The sequence below is a fragment of the Anguilla rostrata genome, chromosome 9 (assembly GCF_018555375.3).
Source record: "Anguilla rostrata isolate EN2019 chromosome 9, ASM1855537v3, whole genome shotgun sequence".
Classification (NCBI taxonomy): domain Eukaryota; kingdom Metazoa; phylum Chordata; class Actinopteri; order Anguilliformes; family Anguillidae; genus Anguilla; species Anguilla rostrata.
Window position 1 is genome coordinate 19,332,156 of NC_057941.1, and position 22,622 is coordinate 19,354,777.

The following is a 22,622-nucleotide window of genomic DNA, read 5'->3' on the forward strand; positions in this document are numbered from 1 at the left end:
GCCATTTTGTTTAACAGCCAAGGAAGAGATCAGGGTGAATTTATGAATTCCACAAACCAATTTTATTCCATTATGTTAATTGCAACCACGCAAACGGTGCACAATCCACCATTTAATCTAACAGTGTCTATGGATACGAACACTAATGCGGAGGGAAGGCTTTTTCTTTCCACAGTCACCCTAAACTACTGCATTAATTATAAAACTTTAATGGCGAATTTAGGCTACTGGAGAAACAGCAAAAACGTATCGAAATTCACCTTGTAACAAATCGTAAAACAAATTAAGATATTTTATATATAACTAAACTATATAGATAACTAGTTAAACTTCCTGCGGGCATTCCCCTGCAACTTTGTTTGCAGATAATTATCTGCACAAAATCCATCATTTTCAAAAATCGTAAAAGAAATTCATTATATTGGCCACACATGCCAATACAGTTGCAGGAACTAAATCAAATCCTCCACTCAAGTAAAAATTGCTAGCCTACCTTGCAACAAAATGGTTTCAAATATGATGATGAAATAAGCAACAGTATTGCCTTTTGAAAAAAGAATTTATTTTCAAATAAATTAACAAGAAAACGAGTCAATTATTAGATCAAGTTGGTTCCAAATATCTGAAGACATTTTTGTGTTTTTACAATTGTAGATGTCCTTGTTGAAGCTTGAATCTCTTAAAAGTTGAATTAATCTTGATTCACTTTTTATTTTTCTATTTTTACAAGACTCAATAAAACATACAGATTATCTAGGCTACTGTGCTGTTTAAGGAAACAATTGCCCAGAGCAACAAGATGGAAGTCCAAGCCAGGGAATCAAGACCTAGCATGGTGTGTTCCTCTGGAATGTCCCAGTGCTCCACCCCCACCAACAAAAGTAACTGGGGATGGAATGTGTGAGACCTCTGTGGGCAAAGTAAAAGGGGATATGGAGACAGCATGCTGACAAAAGAGATTCAAACTTCTGACGACTGCAACTCTCAGCAGGCCACAGCAATTATGCAGACAGTCAATATGGATAATTTTATGATAACATATGAAAACAGATATCCTTTATGATAAACCTACATTGCAGTGTACTCCAAACAGTTTTATACAGTTCTGTGGCTCAAAACCATGCCTGAACCATGCCCCCCCCCCCCCCCCCCACAACCTGCTTCCCTTCACCACACTAGCAGTGCAGCCGTTTAAATGACAAGATCCACAAAATTATGGTATCGCACTTGTTCTTTTCTTTTTTGCATAAAAAAAAATGTCCCCAGCATATACAAGATCTCATCAGGATGCTTTAAATACTCATACAATATACACAGTTGTGGTGTGTGAGGTTGTGCGGGAAGGGAGGGGAGTTCAGGAGCATAGAAGTGAAAAACTTCATTCTCAACCTATACATAACTTAAGGAAGCACCACATTTAAGAAAAAATGAATGTAATACAAATAAAAAAATCTAGAATTTATATTGCATACATACAAGTATACATGTGTACATAGCCAGCCTACCCTGTCTTTAATATATTGTATGTACACAATTAAATAGGTGGTATACATAATAAACAGTTGGTAAATCAGGACTTTGGTAGCATTTGTGAACATGGTACAGCTGAATCTGATATTTTAATGAGCCTGTTATTTAAAGAGATCACATCAGGGCACAGACACAAGGACTGCACAAGTCAAACTTACAGCCTGTACAATACATGTATACAGGAGCAAACAGTAGGGAGAAACTACTGCCAGGAGTGGCTGAGTCTAGTCTGTTGTAGGGTTTTTTTTGTTTGTAGAAGAAGCACTGTATTGCTTCCCGAAAGATATGTAAATTCCTTGTGTTTCAATTCACTCAAATATTAATTAAAAAAAACAAAACATTATTTTACAGCAATTCTCTACAGCGGGTTTGATATGCAATATTACAAAGTAGTATATTATATATACTACTTACAGTATAGGACTTTCTATCTGAGATTTGATGAAAGAATAGAGTTTATAATATGCGGTGACTTTCAAAACTTCATTTGCACATAACCATATAAATACACGCATACACGCACACACACGCGCAAACACACAAGCTGTTTTTATATAATAATAATAATAATAATAATAAATAAACTGCCACCATTACTAAGGGTAAAGAAGTCCAATAAGTAATCAGTCCCACAACTGTTAGACAATGAGGCTTCATCATCTTCAGAGCTGCATATCTCAGTACAATAGGCCAGAGTACAAAGCATGTACAGACCACACTGAGAACAGGGATATCATTTAGTGTACAAGGGAACAGAGTATACTGTACATCAAGCTAGTCATATCAACAAAAATAAGGGTTCCAGAACTGTAAACAAATAAATAAAGTTCCAAAGTGCAGCCATCAAAAAAAATAAATAACCTTCCCTCTTAGGAAGCCTAACGGTCCTACCATTGCCCTCTAGTGTTCAGCAGTTCATACAACTCACACTCCAGTACATCGGCATTTACATCATTCACCCCATTAAGCTTGTTCCGCAAAAGCATCACATTTATCCTCATAAATAAAAAAGGGCTGTAACCATCAAATGTCTTTCCACAGAGATGGCCATCAACATTCACCCATTTCACTCATATGCTGAGATGACACTGCCCCTCTGCCGGCGGCCATGTTGTACAGTGATGCTACTCTGAGCAGCGCGAGAGACTTAGAGAGAGACAGCCAGGAAAAGGGGTGATCTATGGCTGTCTGAAGAGAAAAAAACAAGGATTTCCTGTACTTTTAAAAGCAATGCCTTTAAAGCAGATTTTTCCTCCACAATGCTGCACCGGGCTCTCTTGTTATCTAAACGAAATGCAATGGAAGAAATTTCAGGCCTCCTGCAGAATAAAAAGTGCTCTGTTGCTCTGCTATACCCCTTCCCCTCTCTACATATTTTAGTGCAATTTAACAGGTCTTCTCCTAAATCTCATTTACGATGGCACTTTCACTTTGAAAATTCCAACAATGCTCTCTGACGCCCATCTGCAACAGAGAACAGTGCCAAATAATTTTTAGCAAATAGGTTGCATGTGTCAATTCAAATTTCACCAGCAAAAAGCTACTAATTTGTGGTTAACTGCATGTAATGTTTCACACAAGGAGATTTTCCAAGCAAATGGCTTTGTGATATGGAGGTAGGTTGCATTTTAGCAAAACAATGTGCATAACCTTAATTTTTCGATTGCATTTCAGCAGAGTTTTGTAAGGAACACAATGTTATCACAAAGGTACATGTAAACTTTCAGTTCATCTTTCAGATGGTATTTGTATACTTTTTAGAATGATGTACCGCTATAATTTAAAAGTGGACGGCTCATATTAATGCACCAAAGCAGCAGAAAATTCAATTACAATATGCTAGCAAAGTCTTAAACTGATAGCAATGCTAGCTTGCTAAATTTTCAATAATTGTTGTGACCTTAGCATAGGAAGTTGTGCAACTGTTTACAGACTGTTGTAAGGGGAAAAAAGTGCCAGCACACGATTTCGGTTATCTTTCATATTAAACCACAAGTACAGTTGTGGGAAGGGGGCCATTGATTTTGCCGGGAGCTGGTGCAATGTGAATAGGACTTTGGGAAAGTAGTCTTCCTGCTGACCGTGCACATCCCTGCACATTGATTTCCACGGCCCCAGTGTACTCTGTCCGAAGTTCTCGCACAGTTGGGCCACGTGGGTTGCTGTGTTTGGCGGGCTGGACAACCGCACCCGTCACAAACTGCGGGCCGATCCCACATCTCTCCCGCCAGCATTCTCAACAGCCCCCCAGTCCTCTCCGCATTCAGTTCTCGGACGTGCCTGCCCCTCCGTTGCTGCTCGCTTTCCCCTTGGACTTGGAACGGAAGGAAAAGCGTTTGATCAGGCGGCGAGAGAAGCTTCCGGACTTCTTGTGCACGGCGGAGCCGTTGCCCAGGTTGGAGACATCCTCGTGCGATTGGCTGAGACAAGGGTCCTTCTGCCGATGTCTCCGGCGAAACAGCAGCTTGGTTCCACTGCGGAGGAAGCCCACTGTGAAAAAGACGAAGGCGGGGTTAGAACAAAGAGATCAAAAAGGAGCAACAGCAAAGGCGAAGGCGGGGTCAGAATATAGAGAAATAAAGTATTGTACAGACACATCCCTGTCAGAAACAAGGCAAGTTCCATCATAAATTGCTGACAGAACTGCTAACCGCTAACAGAACTGTTAATCTTCCATGTAGAGGCTCACCTTTATGGTCTTTGAGACTGCGGGTCTCCAGTGCCCCTGTAGAGCCTGTTTCCGACTCCACGTCATCCACAGAGGGCCTTTCTGAGATGTCAGAGGGTGTGGTCTCGTCGGGGTCATGCTGCACGGGCCCGTGGGAGCTGGCGCCATAGTGGTTGAGGGCTCCCGGGGAGCGGTCCTCCAGCAGGGCAGCGTCCATGGACGCAGCGTAGCCAATCGACAGTGCTGCATCATCCTCCGCTATGGGGACCTGAGAGACAGCAAGGTGTGGCCCAATCACCAACCCACACGGTAGCCATCATTAAGCCAGAGAGGGAGATACCCCATTTGTCAGCTGTTGATAAACCCTGAGATTCAACCAACTGATTGACTTCTCTGACTGACCTCTCCAAACTCCACTGGGCCATTGACCTATCCATCAGCTCACACATCATCACAGAAATGATACCTATATAACCACTCACCAGAAGCCAGCATGAAATTCATACAGGCACTTGTAAAACAGATACAGCAAAAGAGACTACTCCACAGCAGAGCGCTAATGACAGAGAACTGTGCTAATGACTATAACCTCTGACCTTTGACACCCCAGATATTATGAGTGTGCTCCTCTTAGTGGGCGTCTTCTTTACTGCCTTGCTGGAGGACTCAGTCAGCTGTCTAATAGCAGTCTCGGCCACAGGGTCCAGCCCGTTGGAAAGGTGACTGTCCGCTGTGAGCACAGGTGCACACAAAAGCCATTAGAAAACACCTAGTGTTCAGTGTTTTTCACATTTCACACTGGAGACACTTGTGGTGAAACCAGATCAAACCGCTCAAGGAAGAGGGGCTCTCCACAGAGAATAATGTACCCGTGTGATACGTAACCCAGTGAAACAGATTGGAATGTGTTAAGTAGTTATTGAGGGAACAAAAGACTGTTTTTAAGCAAGACTTTATCTGGTACTTTTCAAAGCGGTGACTACAACAAAGATGGTTCTTCCGATTTAAAATTTAATGCACATAAATACCTATTCTAACCTGGTCTGGTCTCAAGAGTTCAATCTGGTTAAACCCATGATTATTTCTACCAAACCTTTGAACCTGTTTGAACAGAGCTAGTCAACCTGCCAAACTGTAATTGGTATGTAATATTCAGTAAATATTCAATGTAAAATGTAATGTAATCTCTGCAGGCTACAGCCATTTGAACTGAGCATTAGCATGAGTGATCACTGTTCCCATGAAAGGGAAGTGATAGATTGCTATGGGCCATCCATCATGGATGGTCCTGCAAAGTACAAAAACGCAGCTAGTGCAACTTTTCTTGGTATTTGCCCTGCCTTTGCCCAGTGTACTTGTGTACCCTGATCATCAATTACATTAAATGTGGAAACTGTGAACACGGTAATTTCTCACAAGTTAAAATTCCTAAAGAAAGAAGTTGAGAATAGGGATCTACACAAACTGAGGTTTTTCATCCTTCATCTATGGGCTGACTGCCAGCACCTAAAAAAGCCTGACAAGAGTCAATCAGCACCAAAAACCACCAACCACAAGCACACCCCTTTACAGCCACATTCCTGAACTTACAGCTGAGGGTCGGACTGACGCTGCTTGAGTAACTGTCTGTGAGGAGAGTCGATTTCTTCTCTGTGACCTCCACCTTGGACGGAGAGCAAGTGGGAGACTCTGCAAGGTGGGGGTGGGGGCAGGGGTGCATAAAAAGAGAGGGAGTGGAATCACACGTTCACAAAACCACGCTGAACTCAACTAAAGAAACCCCAACAACCACTGCTCAGTCCTGACCTAGTTTGCGGTCCAGTTTGGGTCGCGACTGAATGGTAGTCACTGTGGTGACGATGGTACCGTCAGGCATGATGGTGCGGTCCATCTCCACTTTTTTGGTTGGGGTGAGTGAGGAGCGCAGGCCAGCAGATCCCTGACCACCGCGGGGGTCGCCTGGCTCCAGAAACAGCAGCTGTGATGGAGTGGGGGACAAGAGGAAGTCTTTCAGTCTCCACAGGGGATTCTGGGAGCTCATTCCCAGTATCAACAAGAATCTTTCATCCAGTGCTTGACGTGGAAAAAAATAAGTGCTCGTACTCATGAGTAAAACGTAGGAGCCCCAGAACTTTGCATCTTTAAGCCAAGCTAACATGTGAAACAGATTCACTGTAGCTGCCAACATTTACAGAAATAACACTGGGGCAAGAAAGAAGTAACGTTGAAGCGGGAAAGAGGGAAATGGTAAAGCAGCAGCACACAAAACTCCAGAACCTACATCTGGAGCTACCTAAGGCAACAATGTGCAGTCTGGGTAATGAAGTCTATTTGTATGAATTCAATAGGTGACTTCAAGTACTACTTGCATCTTATATTACAATAAGTTACAAGACATCAACCTAGTAAATGGAGGGGGTATCTATGGCATAAGAGCAGGAGGCAGCAGGATGAATGTTTGTTTGCCACAGAGTTGTTGGGAGGGTAGAGTAGGTCATTCATCAGGCTATCATTTTATTCACAATTTTTTTTGCTCTCCAATTGAAACAGCAAATAAAAGTTGTATGCCCAAGTCAAGCAGATCTACATAGTAAAAAGACAAATATGTTGCATTCGGAAGCAATTCACTGCTGGAAATGCAGGTCTTCCGGTTGTGTTCCAATTGTCACTCACCTCAAAGATTACAGTGCCAGTGGATGGCAAACCTTGCCCTGGATTGACTGAAAGCACGTGTCGCCCAATAGGACTCCTTTGTGGCAGGTCCAGGGGAAGGGAGGCGTGTCCAGGAAGGAACTCTGCCAGCAAAAAAACAAGCCAGCCATTAAAGACAAGCTGTTGTCAGAGGGCTCCCCCCTGCCAGCAAACAGCCTTTATGAAATAGAAGAATGCCTTACGTTCCCCTTTGCTGTTGCGCTCCACCAGTCTAATTCGAAGTTCCTTGGTATCCTGGCCCAGATTCCTGAAACAATAAAAGCATCAGTTAAACAGGCCTGAATCCCTGCCCTACGGACAGCCAATCGCACATACAGTGCCGTGAAAAAGTACTGCCCCTTCCTGATTTCATCTATTATAGCATATTTGTCACACTCAATAGTTTCAGATCATTAGACAAAATGTAGCATTAGACAAAGCAAACCAGAGTAAATACAAAACACATTTTAAAAATAATTTTTTTATTTATTTAATGAAAAACGTTACCAAACAGCCATATCACCAAAAAGCAATTTCCCCCTTAAACTTAATAACTGGTAGAACCAACTTTAGCAACAATAACAGCAACAAAATGATTCCTATAATTTCATATCAGTCTTTCATATCGCTGTGAAGGAATTTTATCCCACTGTTCTTTGCAGAACTGCTTTAATTCAGGCAAATTGGTAGATTTTCAAGCGTGAACTGCTCATTTCAGGTCCTACTACAGCACCTCTATCGGGTTCAAGTCAGGACTATGACTAGGCCAGTTCAACTTTAATTTAGTTTTTTTTCAGCCATTCAGATGAGGACTTGCTTTTGTATTTTGGATCATTGCCTTGCTGCATAACCTAATGACGCTGATGACAGATGACTGGACATTCTCCTTAAAAACTTTCTGGTACAGAGCAGAATTCATGGTTCCTTCAATAATGGCAAGTTGTCCAGGTCCCGAAGTAGCCAAGCATCCCCACACCATCACACTACCACCACTGTGTTTGACTGTTGGTATGATGTTCTTCCTGTGTAATGCTGTATTTGCTTTGCGCCAGACATAATGGGAACTGTGTCATCCAAAAACTTCCACTTTTGACTCATCTGTCCATAGAAAATTATCCCAAAAGTCCTGGGGATCATGTAGGCACTTTTTTTTTTTGACAAATGTGAGACGAGTATTGATGTTTCTCTTGGTTAGAAGTGGTTTCCACTGTGCTACTCTCCCATTTTTGCCCAGTCTCCTTCTTATTGTGCAGTCATGAACACTGGCCTTAACTGAGGCTAGAGAGGCCTGCTGGTCTTTGGATGCTCTTCTGGGATCTTTTGTGACTTTCTGGATGAGTTAATTGCTGTGCTCTAGGAGAAATTCTGCCACGCGGGCCACTCCTGGGAAGATTGACCACTGTTCCGTGTTTTCCATTTGGAGATAATGGCTCTCAGTGGTTCGGTGGGGTCCCAGAGTCTTAGAAATATCTTTCTAAGCTTAAAAATTTAACAACTTTTTGTCTCATCTCTTCTTAAATTTCAATATGGTTCAAGGATTAGGATTAGATTCGACAGGGTGATGTTCAATCAGTTGAATTTAAATTTGGCAAACTGGTTGACTGAGTAACTAAGGGGGCAATTACCTTTTCACATGGGTGATATGGGTGTTTGATAACTTTTTTTATTAAATAAATGAAATCATTTCAAAACTTTATTTTGTGTTTACTCGGTTTCCCTTTGTCTAATATTATATTTTGTCTAAAGATCTGAAACCATTCAGTGTGACAAATATGCAATAATAGAGGAAATCAGGAAGGGGCAAATATTTTTTCACACCACTGTAGGCAGTGAGGCGGGCCTTCTTACAGCGTGATGTCCTCGCTCCATTCAAGCTCCGCCCCTGAGCTGGATGGTGGGGGCAGGAAGCGGGTCCTCCTTTCCTGAGTGGGCGGGATCAGATCAAGGGCACAGCACAGCTCCATCCATCCTGATTGGGTACCTGAGGGGGCATGGTCACAGTCGTAAACTCAGTACCAGTGTGCTTCCAGGAAAAAAACACTAAAGCACCACACAGTGAATACTCACGCGCTTTCACGTTTGCTGCTCGGAGCTGTCGTACTAGAAGCCTCTGCACAGGGCTCCCCCGAGAAGGGGAACTCATGCCCCGAATCAGCCTTTCTCCTGAGGTCTGTGGTAGGAGAGAGATCCAGAGGTTCTGCACACGGGATTCTCTACCTGCTTCCTTCCACAAGTTATCACACACCTGACACATGCTGCACATTTGGTGCATCTGCTGTCGACCTGCTTAGCTTAATTATCCACTCAAACCGATAGATTTCCTCCAAGATATTTACCTTTGGTAACCACTAGGGGGACCAACAAGAGCATTTTCACTCTTTCCACTTCATTAGCGCATACAAGATTGCTAAAGTGCTAATTATTTACACCACACTTTTGTTGAGAGTCTGGGTTTGTGTGCTGTCTCTCACCACAGGGCTGGACACACAGGCCTTCAGGTTGACGATCATGGCAGGCTGCGTGCTGAACAAGGTGTCCTCCACCAGCTCCGCGATCGTGTTCACGTCCACTTGTTCATTGCCCCCATCATTTGCCTGGGTGAGAAACACCAGAAAAGGATAGATGGACATGTTAGCTTCAGAAGGAAACCATTAAGTCTGATTACTGAACTACAGGTACCAAAGCCCCATGCACACTCGCAGAGAGGCAAATCTATGTTGCAAAATTTTTTTAAATTATAATACCAGCAACAATCACACACTGGATGGTTGCTCCATTTATCAGCGTGATATTCCATCCTAGCGCCTGAGCTCTGTGCCGTGTGGCAGCAGGTCTGGTCTTTCTCACCTCTCTCTGCATTCTGCGGGGTTTAACGGACAGATCAAGCAAGGGCTGCTGGGAGAACGTCCAGGACACCAGCAAACCCTCTTCCTCCACTTCCTCCAGACACACCACCAACTGGATAGAGAGAGGGAGAGGGGAAGAGTCGGTCAGAAATACTGTCTTTCCTGGGACAAACTTTGCCACACATCACCAAAATTCCACCTTTCTCCTGCAATACTGTACATACCTCTCTCTGTCTCCATACCAAAACACTGCCTACTACACTTAAGTCATTCACAACTGTATTGCTAATCTTTGTATTTTTTCTGAAATTGGGCAATATCTACTATATATGATGCTCATTTCCTCTGCTGTGTACATTTATAGAAATATGTATGAATGAAAACATTCATATTTACAGTTGCACTGTAGTACATTTAATCATGATGTGATTTATGCGTATCTGGTTTAATTTTTTGTAATAAAGGATACATCTTGATGTGAAATGTTTAATGTATATGAGATTTAAAGGGATTCTGAATAACTTTTAAAGAATACTCTCAGATTTCATGAATTAAAAAAATTATTTGAATCAAAGTTGCTAAACTAGCATCAGCAAAACCAAATGGCACACATAACTGTCTCTCCATGAAATACCCCCCAAAAAATACAAAAACATCTGCCTATGCACATCACTAGGACAGCAACAAAGGGGCAGGCCTAAGAAAGCCTGTGCATGAAGAGCAGGAAATGAGCTAGCCAAAATGGGCTTAATCTGCGGTGAGGCATGAAAACACAGCAAAACTCTCTGGCATGACACAGACTTGTCACAGGTGTATGCACCACAGGGACAGAACATGAAAATCAGAAGCAGGTAAGTTCTATTAAAAACAAAGGCCTGAAGCTTGGTGCTGCTGGAGTATCACACAGATGCAAACTCATCGATGCAAATCCCTTTCGTTCGTCTTACCTGGACCTGCGCTGGAGCAATGGTGACTTGGTACGTATCCATGGAAACTGCTGCAGGTGACTGCTGAGTGACACTCACAGGGAATGTTACCGTGTCAACTTCACAGCTGCACTGTAAAACCTGGGGGAGGGAGGTACACACAATATATACATACTATAGGAACAAAGAAAATATGAAAATACTATAATAAAATGAGTTATTTTAAAAGGCAAATGAAATGAACAATAACAATCCAATAATAACAATTATTATAGTAATGATATTTTTTTTGTAGTAACAACAATGGCATACTAAAATAAAATGCTTGAGGAAACAAAACAATTATTTGGGATTTCTAACAAGTCTGCTCTTATTTCAATTGAAATGCTCCATTGGCATTGCCTAGGAGTGCTAGGACCCACCGCATATGCTGGCTACCATTCTAATCAGGTTTGACAGAGTTCAATGAATAATGACCTGTGCTGGGAAACATTTTATGTCTTACTGGAATCAGAGATACATTAAGTCCACCTAATCCTCCACTTATATAGTTTTGCCCCTGATGAGTGGAGAAGGGTCCCTTACAATTTCTTCAAATGCAAATGACTCACTTATAATTACAGGACCCATTGTCTATTCTCAGCATGGAAACGTACCAGCTGCTTACGCAGAACATTGAGGGGGTGGAGACGGGGGGAGGCAATGATGCCGCAACGTGGGAGGAACTCAACCAGTTTCTCAGCTTAGGATCCCAGTGTTTCCCGTACATTGACTTTATTTGGGTGGCCTGTATTTACTTTTTTGTTTCTGTAAACGAGCACTCGCCGACCCCCTGTCAACAGTTTCTAGTTTACCGTAATGCATATCCACCCGTCCATTATCTATGTCTGCTTATCCTGAGCAGGGTCACAGAAGGTGGTGGAGCCTAACCTAGCGTGCGCTGCTTTTCCCCCAGGTGATATGGGTGTTAGGCAACTTTTTTCATTAAATAAATTAAATCACTTAAAAAAATGTGTTTTGTTACATATATACATATTACATCTTGTCTAAACATCTGGAACCATCCATTGTGACAAATATGCAATAATAGAGGAAATCAGGAAGGGGGCAAATACTTTTCCATGGCACTGTATTTGCCAGATGAGTACTGCAAACAACAAAGAAGTAGCACTAAAGATGAGGTCAGGCCCAAAGATACATTTGTTAAACGCTTGCATTGTACATATGTAGAATGGACGAAGTCATCAATTTGTGCCCATTTTACAGTAACACTGTCTATTTGTTTGCAACTTGAAGAGGATTTCAACTTCATTTATTCAGAGCTATCGGTTGTTAATTGCAGCCTGGAACAATGTCACTATCCAATTAACAGCTTGAGCAGCACAATCAAAAAAAAAAAGAAGGTTCAGCAGAAAGGCCTGGTATATGCAGTGGGACCTCCAGACCAATTTTGAGGAAACAACAACAAGCAACTGATAGACTGATACTAACACTAACCCCGGTCCCAATTCACCTCCTAATCCCTCTCCCTCTGTGTCAAGTTACGCTTAATTATAAGTGTCATTTGCGTAAGGGCCACTCACAAGTAAGGGCAGATGGCGATACAATAGGGAGCATAACAAGCAGCAGGTGTGTGGGACGCAATAATTTTCTGCTCCGACGAATCGGAATTTACAATTAATTAATTATTATCAATAATAAATAATCACCACTTAAAAGAACTTCACTTAACAGTTGGGTACAGTGAGGTACTTTGAACTGCCACATTTGCATAACAAATAATGATTACCGCAATTTATATTGGCGTTATCAGTACACTTCAATTGATGACGTTTGCATCATTTGAGACAACAATTGTTTGCAAATAAGACAATACTGAGATGACAATGACAATTGTCTTTTGAAAAGGCATGACATGGCAGTCAAACTGCATTTAAATGTGGTCAGCTCTGCCATGCTTTAAGGACTCTGGCAACAGCGTTAAAGAACACAATGTTTGCTGGGTCAGCACTCGCATTTAAGCCAGCACTTCAATTTTACTCGTTATTTAGGGAGGGTCGGAGGGGCAAACAGCCACTACCCCTCGCTGAAATTTGGCTCGCTCAGTTCTGGGACAACCCTTGTATAAGATGGCGACTCTCGTGAATGCGCAACATGAGTGTTAGTGAGATTAGGAGGTGAATTGGGACCGGGCCGAACACTGGTCACCATTTTACAGTACCCACACTCACCATGTTGTGTGCTGATTGTTCCGTGCAGGTCACATGACTGATCGAGGCAGTTGATGGGAGCTGGAGGCTATCATCAAATGTGATCTGGATTGAGCTCTGTAAAAAAGGGTGAAACTCAGTGTAACAGCATATCAAACCTTTACAAATACAGGTAACCTACTGTCCTGGAACACTGGAGTACAAATTAGACTTCTACACTTGTTTCACAAACAGCTCCCTCTTCAACAAATGGGCCTGAATCACTACAAGGGAATTTGCATAGTCAAGCAGATTAAAAGGACACTAAGTGCAAGCTTTTATAGCACCATCAGAACAACTTGCATCATCTATTTCTCTAGAATGATTCAGCACTGCTCACAGAAAACATCATAGCTTAGTATACAGCCAATTAACAGGATGATAAACATAGCTTTACAGTTTTTTGCTACCGGTTACTGAAGCAATTCTGGTTAGTAATAATGGCAGGATCAAACCGAAGGAAGTACATTTCTCTAACGATATCAGTGCTTCACCCAGGATTAGAAGCAATACTAAAAAGCTTTTCACCTGCTTCTGCTTAATGGCCACAGTGATCGGATGCCACTGGAAGACTGAGAAAAGAATGGGGACTAAGATAAGAATATCATCTGCCTGGCTCATCCTGTTAAGGCCCACAAGTCCACCTCTAGTGCTGTACATGAAGTGTCTTCCTCTGACTCATGTCTGTGCAAAACGGACTCTCACACTGTGGTGCGATACGAAACGGAGTCTGACATCACAAGTTTCGGAGGATAGAGCACAGACTCATCTTAACTCTTCTTAATGAGCAAAGACTGCAGCTGTAAGTGTGATGAATATTTGAACATTCCAATTTGGGGACAAAATTGGGGTGGATAAAGAAATGTATAAAAATTTTAAAAAACTGACATCCCTTTTCACCACCTCGCTGTACTTGGATCAGTGCATAAGAATCTTTTAGAGGGGTTGGCTGACAAGCCTTCTCTGCAAATTCATTGTAAAAATCGGGTAGTCTAGCTGCATATGGGTCATCAGATTATTAGGTCGGGTTCACTGGACAGTTTTAAATGGATGGAGCTCAGCATACTGGAGCACTTCAATCCCAGTAACAACATGTGCTCCTCATCTTCTTACAGCTTCAACATGGTCAGTGCATCCATGCATGCGCCAAGGATTTGTGGACATGGAAAATACATAATTCTTGCACACTCAAATCATAGTCCTTGAGGGCTAAGAACAGCTGGTTTTCCACTCTCCTTTTACCTGGGAGTCAGGCGTGAAGAGTCTGGTATCATTAATTGTTGGTAGCATTAATTGTTCAGTTAATTACCAAGAACAAAAGAAAACCAGGGGTCAGATTTGATGATGCAGATTTGAGTATCTATGCTCTAACCCAGGATTGCCCAACCCTATTCCTGGAGATCTGCCATCCAGTAGTAGTCATTTCTACCCTAACAAAGCACACCTCATTCAACAGCCAGAGATCTCACTGAGCTGCTAATTGGTAGAATCAGGTGTGCCAAATTAGGGTTGAAATGAAAACCTACATGATGGTGGATTGCCAGGAACAGGGTCAGGTAATGGTTGGCATGAGAACCAATTTAATCTGAGTAAAATGCCTGCACATCAAAATGGATCAAACAGACCCTGTGATAACATTCTGGTATTTAGTGCAAGTTTCACTTTGTTATTGGCTAAATCAAAAATAAATGAATAAAAATCAAATTGCTTTAACAAATATATCTTTTAACTCAAGCTGACCCAAAGAGAACCCGTTTACATATTATTCTAATGGGTCTTCACAGATGTAGTTCACTGTGAACCACATCTTTGCACACAACATGCAAAATACAGAACTGTTGATTTGCATGGACAATTTGTGTGCAGTACACACACTGGAGGGGGTCTGCGAGTCCCCATTATTTGGATTTTATCAAAATTCCTGAGCTGGGACCAGACAGCATCATTAAAATCTATTTTCTCATTTGATTTCATTATTCAGATATGCCTTCCAAATCTGTTCAGCACACAGCACTGAAAACGTCAAGGAACATCTGCAGGGACATTTGCATATGTAAAAATACCCTATAATTACATCCTGCCATGCGTCCACATAATGATAACCGAGACACACCGGCATACACGCTTGCAAGCACTCACACTTGCACCGGCTAAATAAACCTCACGCTCACACAGACACATGGACACACACTCGCACACACAGAATGTAAAGTTGTTGTACCCGTTTGACTGCACGACTAAAAAACAATAATCGAACAGGTGATATTCAAAAACCATGCGGCTAGAATTTCCAGCCAAGGGAACCAGCCAGTGCTTGAATGACTGAGGAATATTATTTCCATAGCCTTGCTTCGCAACTGCATGTCTGGCCTGACACCTCATTTGGTGATGATAGTATATGCACCGAGTCAGAGAACCATCAAAAGCAGTTGCCGATTCATACGCTCAATCAATAAGCGGCAGGCTTTTCCTGTTACGTAAGAGGATGGGGGCGGGGGGGGTTAAGGGGGTGAGGGGGAGGACTGTACATGATTATCTCCGTCAGGCGCACGGTCGTCACAAACCGTGCTGAAGCCTGGCTGCTGCTTCAGCTGGCAGGGAACGCCCCTGCTCTTTGGGTCGATTCTTTCAGCAGTAGCCAAAAGGACTGATGGATGTTTTGAATAACACACCGGCGTGCGAGAAAAGTCTGCATATACTGAGCCGTGCCTGGGGGTAGCTCGCTCGTACATAAGCCCGTGTTTACATTCCTTTAAATCCAGCCAATTAGCATAGCGCACCATGCAGCGTGTGTTTCAGCAAAGAACAGGTGTTTGCATGTGAAGATAAGTGCGTATATGCATCCGCACGCGCCCACGTCATAATCATGTGAGCGTGTGTGCAGTCCTGCAAGCGTCTTAAGCGCTTTGGTCAGAGATGTGTATGCGTGTGTGTGTGTGTGTGCGCCTGTGTTCATGTGTGCAAATGTGCCTATGTGTGTTCGTGTGTGTGTGTGTGTGTGTTTGTGTTCACGTGTGCCTGTGTGTGTTCGTGTGTGTGTGCTCATGTGCGTGTGCGTGTGCGTGATCGCACGCGCGCGCACACACACACACGCACGTATCCCAGCTGTGCCGCTCTGCCTTCTGCCAAAGCCTGGATTACGGGCAGGGAAATCTCCTTAGCGACCTGCCCGTCAGCGGTCGCCCGCAGCTGCAGCGCGCCCTCCCCAGCGCGGGACGTCCCAGCGGCCCGCGACCATATTGATCACATTGGAAGATAATGACAGCAATTAAAGGCTCAGCGAGGATATCCTTTCCCACTCCAGTGCAAGGGGGGCGGGGGTGATGGAGAGGCGCCTGTTCCGGAACCTCTCAACATTTCTGCTCAAATCCGAGCGCACGATTCCCTGAAAAGCACACTGCTGAGTACCCCTGAAAGCAGGACCGAATCGCGCAAAATTTTCTCCCTCTCTCCCAAAGCAATGTGATTAAAAAGCGCAGTGCAGAATTGCGTGGGGATTACCACGTGTTCACAGAGCTCTATTTTTGCCTCTTTCAGGACAGAGCAGCCACTCTAAGTGGGGTACCAGCCTCTGCTCCCGCGCCCTGGTACCGCGGGCCCCCTGCCGGGCAGTCAGACGCTGGTGCTCGCAGCTCGGGGGCCCCTGGTGCCCGGGCCCGAAGGGGCCCGGCATTTCCATATACAGCATGGATGTCTGCTGTCAGGGGTGACGCTCCGGCACGTGGTCACGTGAGCTAGCAGAGGAGCAGCCCGCTCCCCTCTACTGTCGGTACGCATCTGTTCACACTCTGCGCCCGTGGGAGGCCCCTGGTGCTCCGGGGGAAAGTGGTGGCAGGTGGAGAGGAGCGTGGGGAGAGCCTGGCACGGAGCTCGCAACTAGCTCCACACAGTACAGTGCAGTAACACTGCAGCTCTGGACACGGTGCTGATGCCCTGCAGGGTGCTCTCCCATGCTTTAGCTGTTTGACAGCTCTGACACCGTGCATAAGTGTGCTTGGCAGAAGTGTGGTCTCATACTCTAATAGCGTGATTGGCAGCAGTGTGGTCTCTGATACTCTGATAGTGTGTTTGGCAGCAGTGTGTTGAGCTGCAGTGTGTACCATGTCGTCTGACAACAGTGAGTCCATTAGCATAGCATATCAGCTTTATTGTTGCGGCCTTGTAAAAGTTTCAGGGGGGCGGTGGGCACATTTTGAAAAGGCTGATGTACAGACAGCCAACAGTATACATATATGGACAAGAGAGAGATAAATATGGAGACAGATATCTCTAAGAGTCCTCCATGCCATAGCATAGTAAAATCATCATGATTAAGGCAAAAATGAGTATGCAGTCAGACAGCATTCCACGACCGGTTTATCTTTACTCTAATTAAAGCCCTGCGCTCAGTGATCCTGCTCGTAGTATTGTTTTGACGCAGGCGCTGCCCTGTAGTTGGCAGTGAAGACAAAAGCGTGGCGCGAGCGCAAGTACGCTGAGACAGGGTGTAAAAGAAACCCAGCAGGAAGTGGCACAGGGCGCACAGGGGAGGGTCGCCATCGGGTAACACAGCTAGCAGCATTCCAGGGCGGACAGGCCGGCCCGGTTTGGCAGGTTCTCTTTCACAGAGAGGCCGCGTGAGCGCACGCCAGCGGCCCAGGAGCGGAGGCGCCCCGCCATCGCTGGGAACACGGTGCAGCGCTGACCCGCAGGGAAATCGACGCCCGCGTTTTTTTTTTTGTCTGGGGCATGCATTCCACAGGATGTGGGAGCGCCTGCACAGCACGCTAGTGAGAGATCTGTCAAAGACATCAAAGCACGGGCGTGTAAGAAACGCAGAAGTAAACAGCATTTGCCTGCATGTAACAGGTGAGCCAAGCGGGATTATGGGTGATTACTTCCCTGCTTCGATGCAGTGTTTATGTTGTTGTTACAGGAACAAGGAACCTGAGTACAGTGGAAGTGGAGGGCTGAAGCTTTTGACAGTGTGTATGTGTGTACACACCTCTGAGTCACTGAGTACATGCGTACCCACATTAAGTGTGTCTGAGTTTAGGTGTGTGTGTGTGTGTGTGTGTGTGCAAACTAAACAGGAATATTAGCTGACTTCTGGTGTGTCGATTTGGCAGGGATCCACACCACAAATTAAACATCACGCTGGAAAATAGCTTTGTCAACCGCGGTTGTGCAGGACATGCAAGCTGTCAACATATTTCAAGCAACAAATGACAGGACAGCATTCTTCACTACTCACAATCTGAACTAGCCTAGATGTTTCTGGGCTGTTGAAGTGGCACAACAACTGGCTGGAAAGACTGAGAGACATAAATGGTGTATTCCTGCCACTATATGTGGGTCACGCAGACAGAATAAAAATGTTTCGGCTATTTTGGTGACAATGTGGGCCTGACCACATGAGCCCAAGGTGAAGTGCAGTGATTGTCAGTGTACAATTTCATGAATTCACCAGCCTCCATACCCTGTAGCATACGAGATCTCCTTACAGCAGTAACCCTGGCTACTGAGGAAAATGCAGACTGACGGCCGACTCTTTTGCGTGCGCACGCGCAAGCACACACACACACACACACACGCACACACACAGTAACACAGTTGTATCCCTGATGTCTTTCCCTTGAGCTCATATGCTCATCGCACAAACAGCATGAGTAATCAAGGTAACCCTGAGAACCCAGCCGGTCTGAATTTTAAACAGAGGGAAGCACATACAGCACGCAAACGGCAACACATTATCCACCACCCAAAGGGACAGCGACGTGAGGCTACCAAACGAATCCCACATCGCAGCCTCCAAACGCTCCAGTGCTGAGCACAGGAGCTGGGTCATTCAAGTGCTCTTGCACAAATCCCGCTGTATAAAACAGACCCAGAAATGAGTGGAACTCCCAAGTGCTGCAAATTGCCTCAGATTACAGTGCTGAACCCTGGCTAAGCTAATGCTAAAATAATACCGTCCCTCAAAATGTGACTCCAGGAATATGGAAAAGTATGAGTGAAGCTGCCGCTCTAGTTTCATGTCATTTTGACATATTTAACTACATTACATTAAATTTATTTGGCAGATGCTTTTACCCAAAAAGACATACAATAAGTGCATACCAAAGGTCACCGGTACAACATTTCTTAACCATAGTTTTTATCGTCCTCCCGGTTTGGAATGTGGAACTGTCCTCGCAGGCTCATCTGATTGTTTCGACATCCTCTGTCAAATTGGGAAAGAGAGCAGCAGCAGCACGCACTCTCCTCTGAAGTGCTAACAGCCTGTGCTTCCTTTCTCTACAACCCTCCAGCTGAGCTGCACAGTCATTGCATCAGAAGAGTATACTTCATGTGCAGCTGGCCCAGGCAGCCTGCAGGCACACAAACTGAAACTCTTACAATGAGGACAATACAACTGATTGAAACGATACCTGCATGGCTAACATTAGGGCCAATTACACGCCGCTTAGCATTGTCAAGGCCAGTGTTTCATACCAGCCTGTGGGGCACAGTTCGTCCAAACACCAAAATCAAGTCTGAGAAGGACGGCAAAAATGGACCAGCCCAACAGCAAGGTTAGAAAAGGGGCATTTACTGGATAGGCACAAAATGAAAAGCCAGACATCAGCGCCCCAGCAAATTGCACTTCTATACGAAAAGTGTGACACCCTGGGGGAATGCAAGCCCTTGATAGCCACTGTCAGTGTCAATTGTCTTAGCATCATTCAATGATGAAATATATCACCACAGACAGACTAACAGACACATGAACACACACATGCACACACACTTGCATGGGCACACGCACACACACACAGTGTTTACTGCACATATGAATTAAGGAGTAAGAAGATAGCTGATTAGCTAGCATGGAAGCATGGATTAAGGCTAGACACTACAACTGTGGTTTAAAATCCCAGTTGTATCGGTTACGAGCAAGCTTAGGTTTGTTTGCTGTAAGCCAAATAAACCAAAAATCATGTCAACTGCTTTGAAAGAAGACATCTGCCAATTTCTGCCAAAGTGCATCACTGGTATCAACACTGTACACGCACTACAAATACCCACATTTAGACTCATCAGTACCCTTACATTTATCAGCTGCATCTGTTCAGAATAGTACACCAGATAAGACAAGGGTCTTACAACATTATTGGAAGGCTGCCAAAACATTGTGAGAACACTGCATGTTTGAGGGGATGCACACGTGATTCTAGGTCATGTTTTAAGTGAGAGTAGTAGCCAACAGTAAAGTCAGTGATTATTCCAGAGTCCTGGGACCCGTTACAATGCTATGATTAGCAGATGGTTTGATGGTTACACAAGGACCAGCTTCAGTCCCTCTCATCATAGCACTCCAACTCCCACACCTCAACTGTCAAGTGCCTTGGAGTAATTACTTGTGCCCACACACAACACATGTGTGTGACATGGCAAAACCAACTGACAACCTGTAATGTTGTGTACAGCCGAAAGCTTTTCCACTGATTGACTTTACACTTTAGACTTTAGACAAAAATCTGATGTTCTCCACTTTTCTAAGTTACTCGTCTGGATAGAAGCATCTGCTACGAGTCATACGACAACTTTTGAAATTGATTTTTTTTCTTGGAAAGTCTGCAAACTTTCCACCTGAAAAGGACTTGGAACCGAGCCATCAGAGAGAATTTAGAGGAAACTACACTCCTTCCTGCACTCAATACATGGACATTTCAAATAGGCCTTCGATGTACATGTTAGTTCACCGAACGAGCGAACCAATTGTAACTCACCCCATCTCTAAAAGCTTGCTCGTTGAGTGCCCGGACCCACGCCCGCAGCCAATTCTCCCTGAAGGACCGGAAGGAGAAGAGCGACGACAGCAATCCTTTCACTCCTGCCCCTGAATCACCTCCGCCCCCGTTGCGCCCAAACCTCAACTTCAACAACGTGCCCCATACGCCTCCTGCGCGGATCTGGTGAGACAAGCTCTCCGGCAGCGACCAAGCAGTTTCGTCATGCTCCCGGTGGCGCACACTCCGGCTCCGTGAACGTAGTATGGCCCGCGAATACTGTACCAGCCAGGCTAGCACAATGAGCAAGGAAGCGAGGAACAGGGTGACCTGAAGCAGCCAATTAATGTCTTGTAGAGTCATCGCAGATATCAGATTTTATCCGACGAGTTTCCAAAGCTCCAGGTTGTTCTGTGACATGTTTAGAGAAAAGGCAAGTTTACAGTTAGGGTGAGGGTTGGCAGATCCAATAAGCTTGCTGCCTCAAGTGCTATTTGCAACAAAAAAAAACACACACACATTGACAATGATGGCAAGAGAGACGAGTTAATTTCACATCTTTAAACGCATGTGTCCAGTTGCTTCAAAAAGAGTTACCTATCGGAGCAGCATCATATCGCATTTTTATGCACAACTTCTGAAACAGAAAATATTTTTTGACCTCCTATGACTACATAACGCGTCTTTCAGGCTAACTACCAAGCCAGATATAACGCATTACATTTTACAATCAAGCAAATGGAATTGGCGTAGAATGGGTATGCTTTTGTCCATTTGAGTGGAACTAAAATAAAGTCGGGTTTTACGCATTAGAAATGACCGCTTAGCGTCCCATTGCATATCCTACACAGGAGGAGCACAAGTAATACAGCACATCATAGCTCAAAACCGAAACAGTCATGAAAACAGAAAAAGACCCTATTATTTTTCTCCCTTTCTCTCTCACTCCCTGTTCACAGAACAGACCCGCTATAGATTTTGATGGTGTAACGTCTGGAGTTTCGCAAACTGCCGACGGCTAGCTACAACAAGAATCGGTCCAGGTTCATGTTAGCTACTTCGTTTAGTGACATTCGCTCCAGTATAACGCGTTATCCTACAATATACTGGGTCAATGTGTGCCCTGTGGTGATATTTTAAATACTGTAGCTATTTGCGTTTTTATAATCTCTTCTCAGTACGGAAAATTCGTTAATTCGATAATTTAGCTTGCGAGCAAATAAATGTATCCAATAAATGTAAATATAGGCTAAATTAAACAACTCTCATAATTTAGCTATCTAACGTTATTGTAGGCTATTCATATACTACCAACAACACCTCTAACGACAACGTTGGTGTAAAATAATAAATGTTTACCATTATATACACAGTTAATACGCAATTTAAAAATGAAATATTACCAGTTCTTCTTGAAAGATCCTTTCCGCTACCACAAGTTGGTGGTAAAGCTAACATTGACATCAAGACATTCGTAGCTTTCGCTGGCTTGCTAGCTAATAATATAACTAGCTATCTACAGCTAGCTGGCTACATTGTATCAGAAATCCGAAATACATTTTTTTGTTCCTCGTTGCAGCAACCACATGCTTCCGTAGCGCTTTTCAGCGAGATGTAATGACCCTGTATTTTGTCTTAAATGTTTTCCTATTTACTCCGGGTAAAAAATAACAATTGCTTGTCTTTTATCGGCTGTCCGTCCCCGTCTACACTAGTCCCGGAATAGGTATTACAGTCCCCCCTTCTTGCTATACCAACAGCGCCACAGTCGGTAAAGAGCAGAACAGACGAACTCTCGAATTGCAGAACGGCGCGCACGTTACACACAGTTAAAGAGGCATGCTTTTTCAAACATTTTATTTTATTTTATTTTATCTTTCACAGATTACAAAATGCCATACATGCTTTGAACCAATAAATGTTTTTAAAATCTTTTTTTTCTGACAAGAAGAGCAATACCG

At 43.9% G+C, this 22,622-nt stretch overlaps 1 protein-coding gene across 1 annotated transcript; it reads right to left on the reverse strand.

Moving 5' to 3' along the window:
- Positions 1 to 540: 540 nt before the first annotated feature.
- On the reverse strand, positions 541 to 22,405 carry c2cd2l (c2cd2 like). The gene is made up of 15 exons (XM_064350914.1): positions 22,065 to 22,405; positions 20,662 to 21,072; positions 12,893 to 12,988; positions 10,683 to 10,802; positions 9,737 to 9,847; positions 9,361 to 9,483; positions 8,957 to 9,059; positions 8,738 to 8,870; positions 7,093 to 7,157; positions 6,872 to 6,993; positions 6,005 to 6,176; positions 5,789 to 5,887; positions 4,795 to 4,928; positions 4,220 to 4,466; positions 541 to 4,020 (listed from the first exon to the last, which is right to left on the reverse strand). The coding sequence occupies exons 2-15, from the start codon at positions 21,022 to 21,024 to the stop codon at positions 3,794 to 3,796; spliced, it is 2,115 nt and encodes a 704-aa protein (XP_064206984.1). The 5' UTR covers positions 21,025 to 21,072; positions 22,065 to 22,405; the 3' UTR covers positions 541 to 3,793.
- Between the last annotated feature and the right edge of the window lie 217 nt (positions 22,406 to 22,622).

Excerpts from the sequence above, each read along its gene's own strand:
- c2cd2l (XM_064350914.1), bottom strand. The coding sequence starts at position 21,024 with ATGACTCTACAAGACATTAATTGGCTGCTTCAGGTCACCCTGTTCCTC. Across the intron at positions 10,803-12,892 it reads AACAATCAGCACACAACATG|GTTTTACAGTGCAGCTGTGA; the intron begins GTGAGTGTGGGT and ends TCCCTCCCCCAG. Across the intron at positions 8,871-8,956 it reads AGCAGCAAACGTGAAAGCGC|GTACCCAATCAGGATGGATG; the intron begins GTGAGTATTCAC and ends ATGCCCCCTCAG.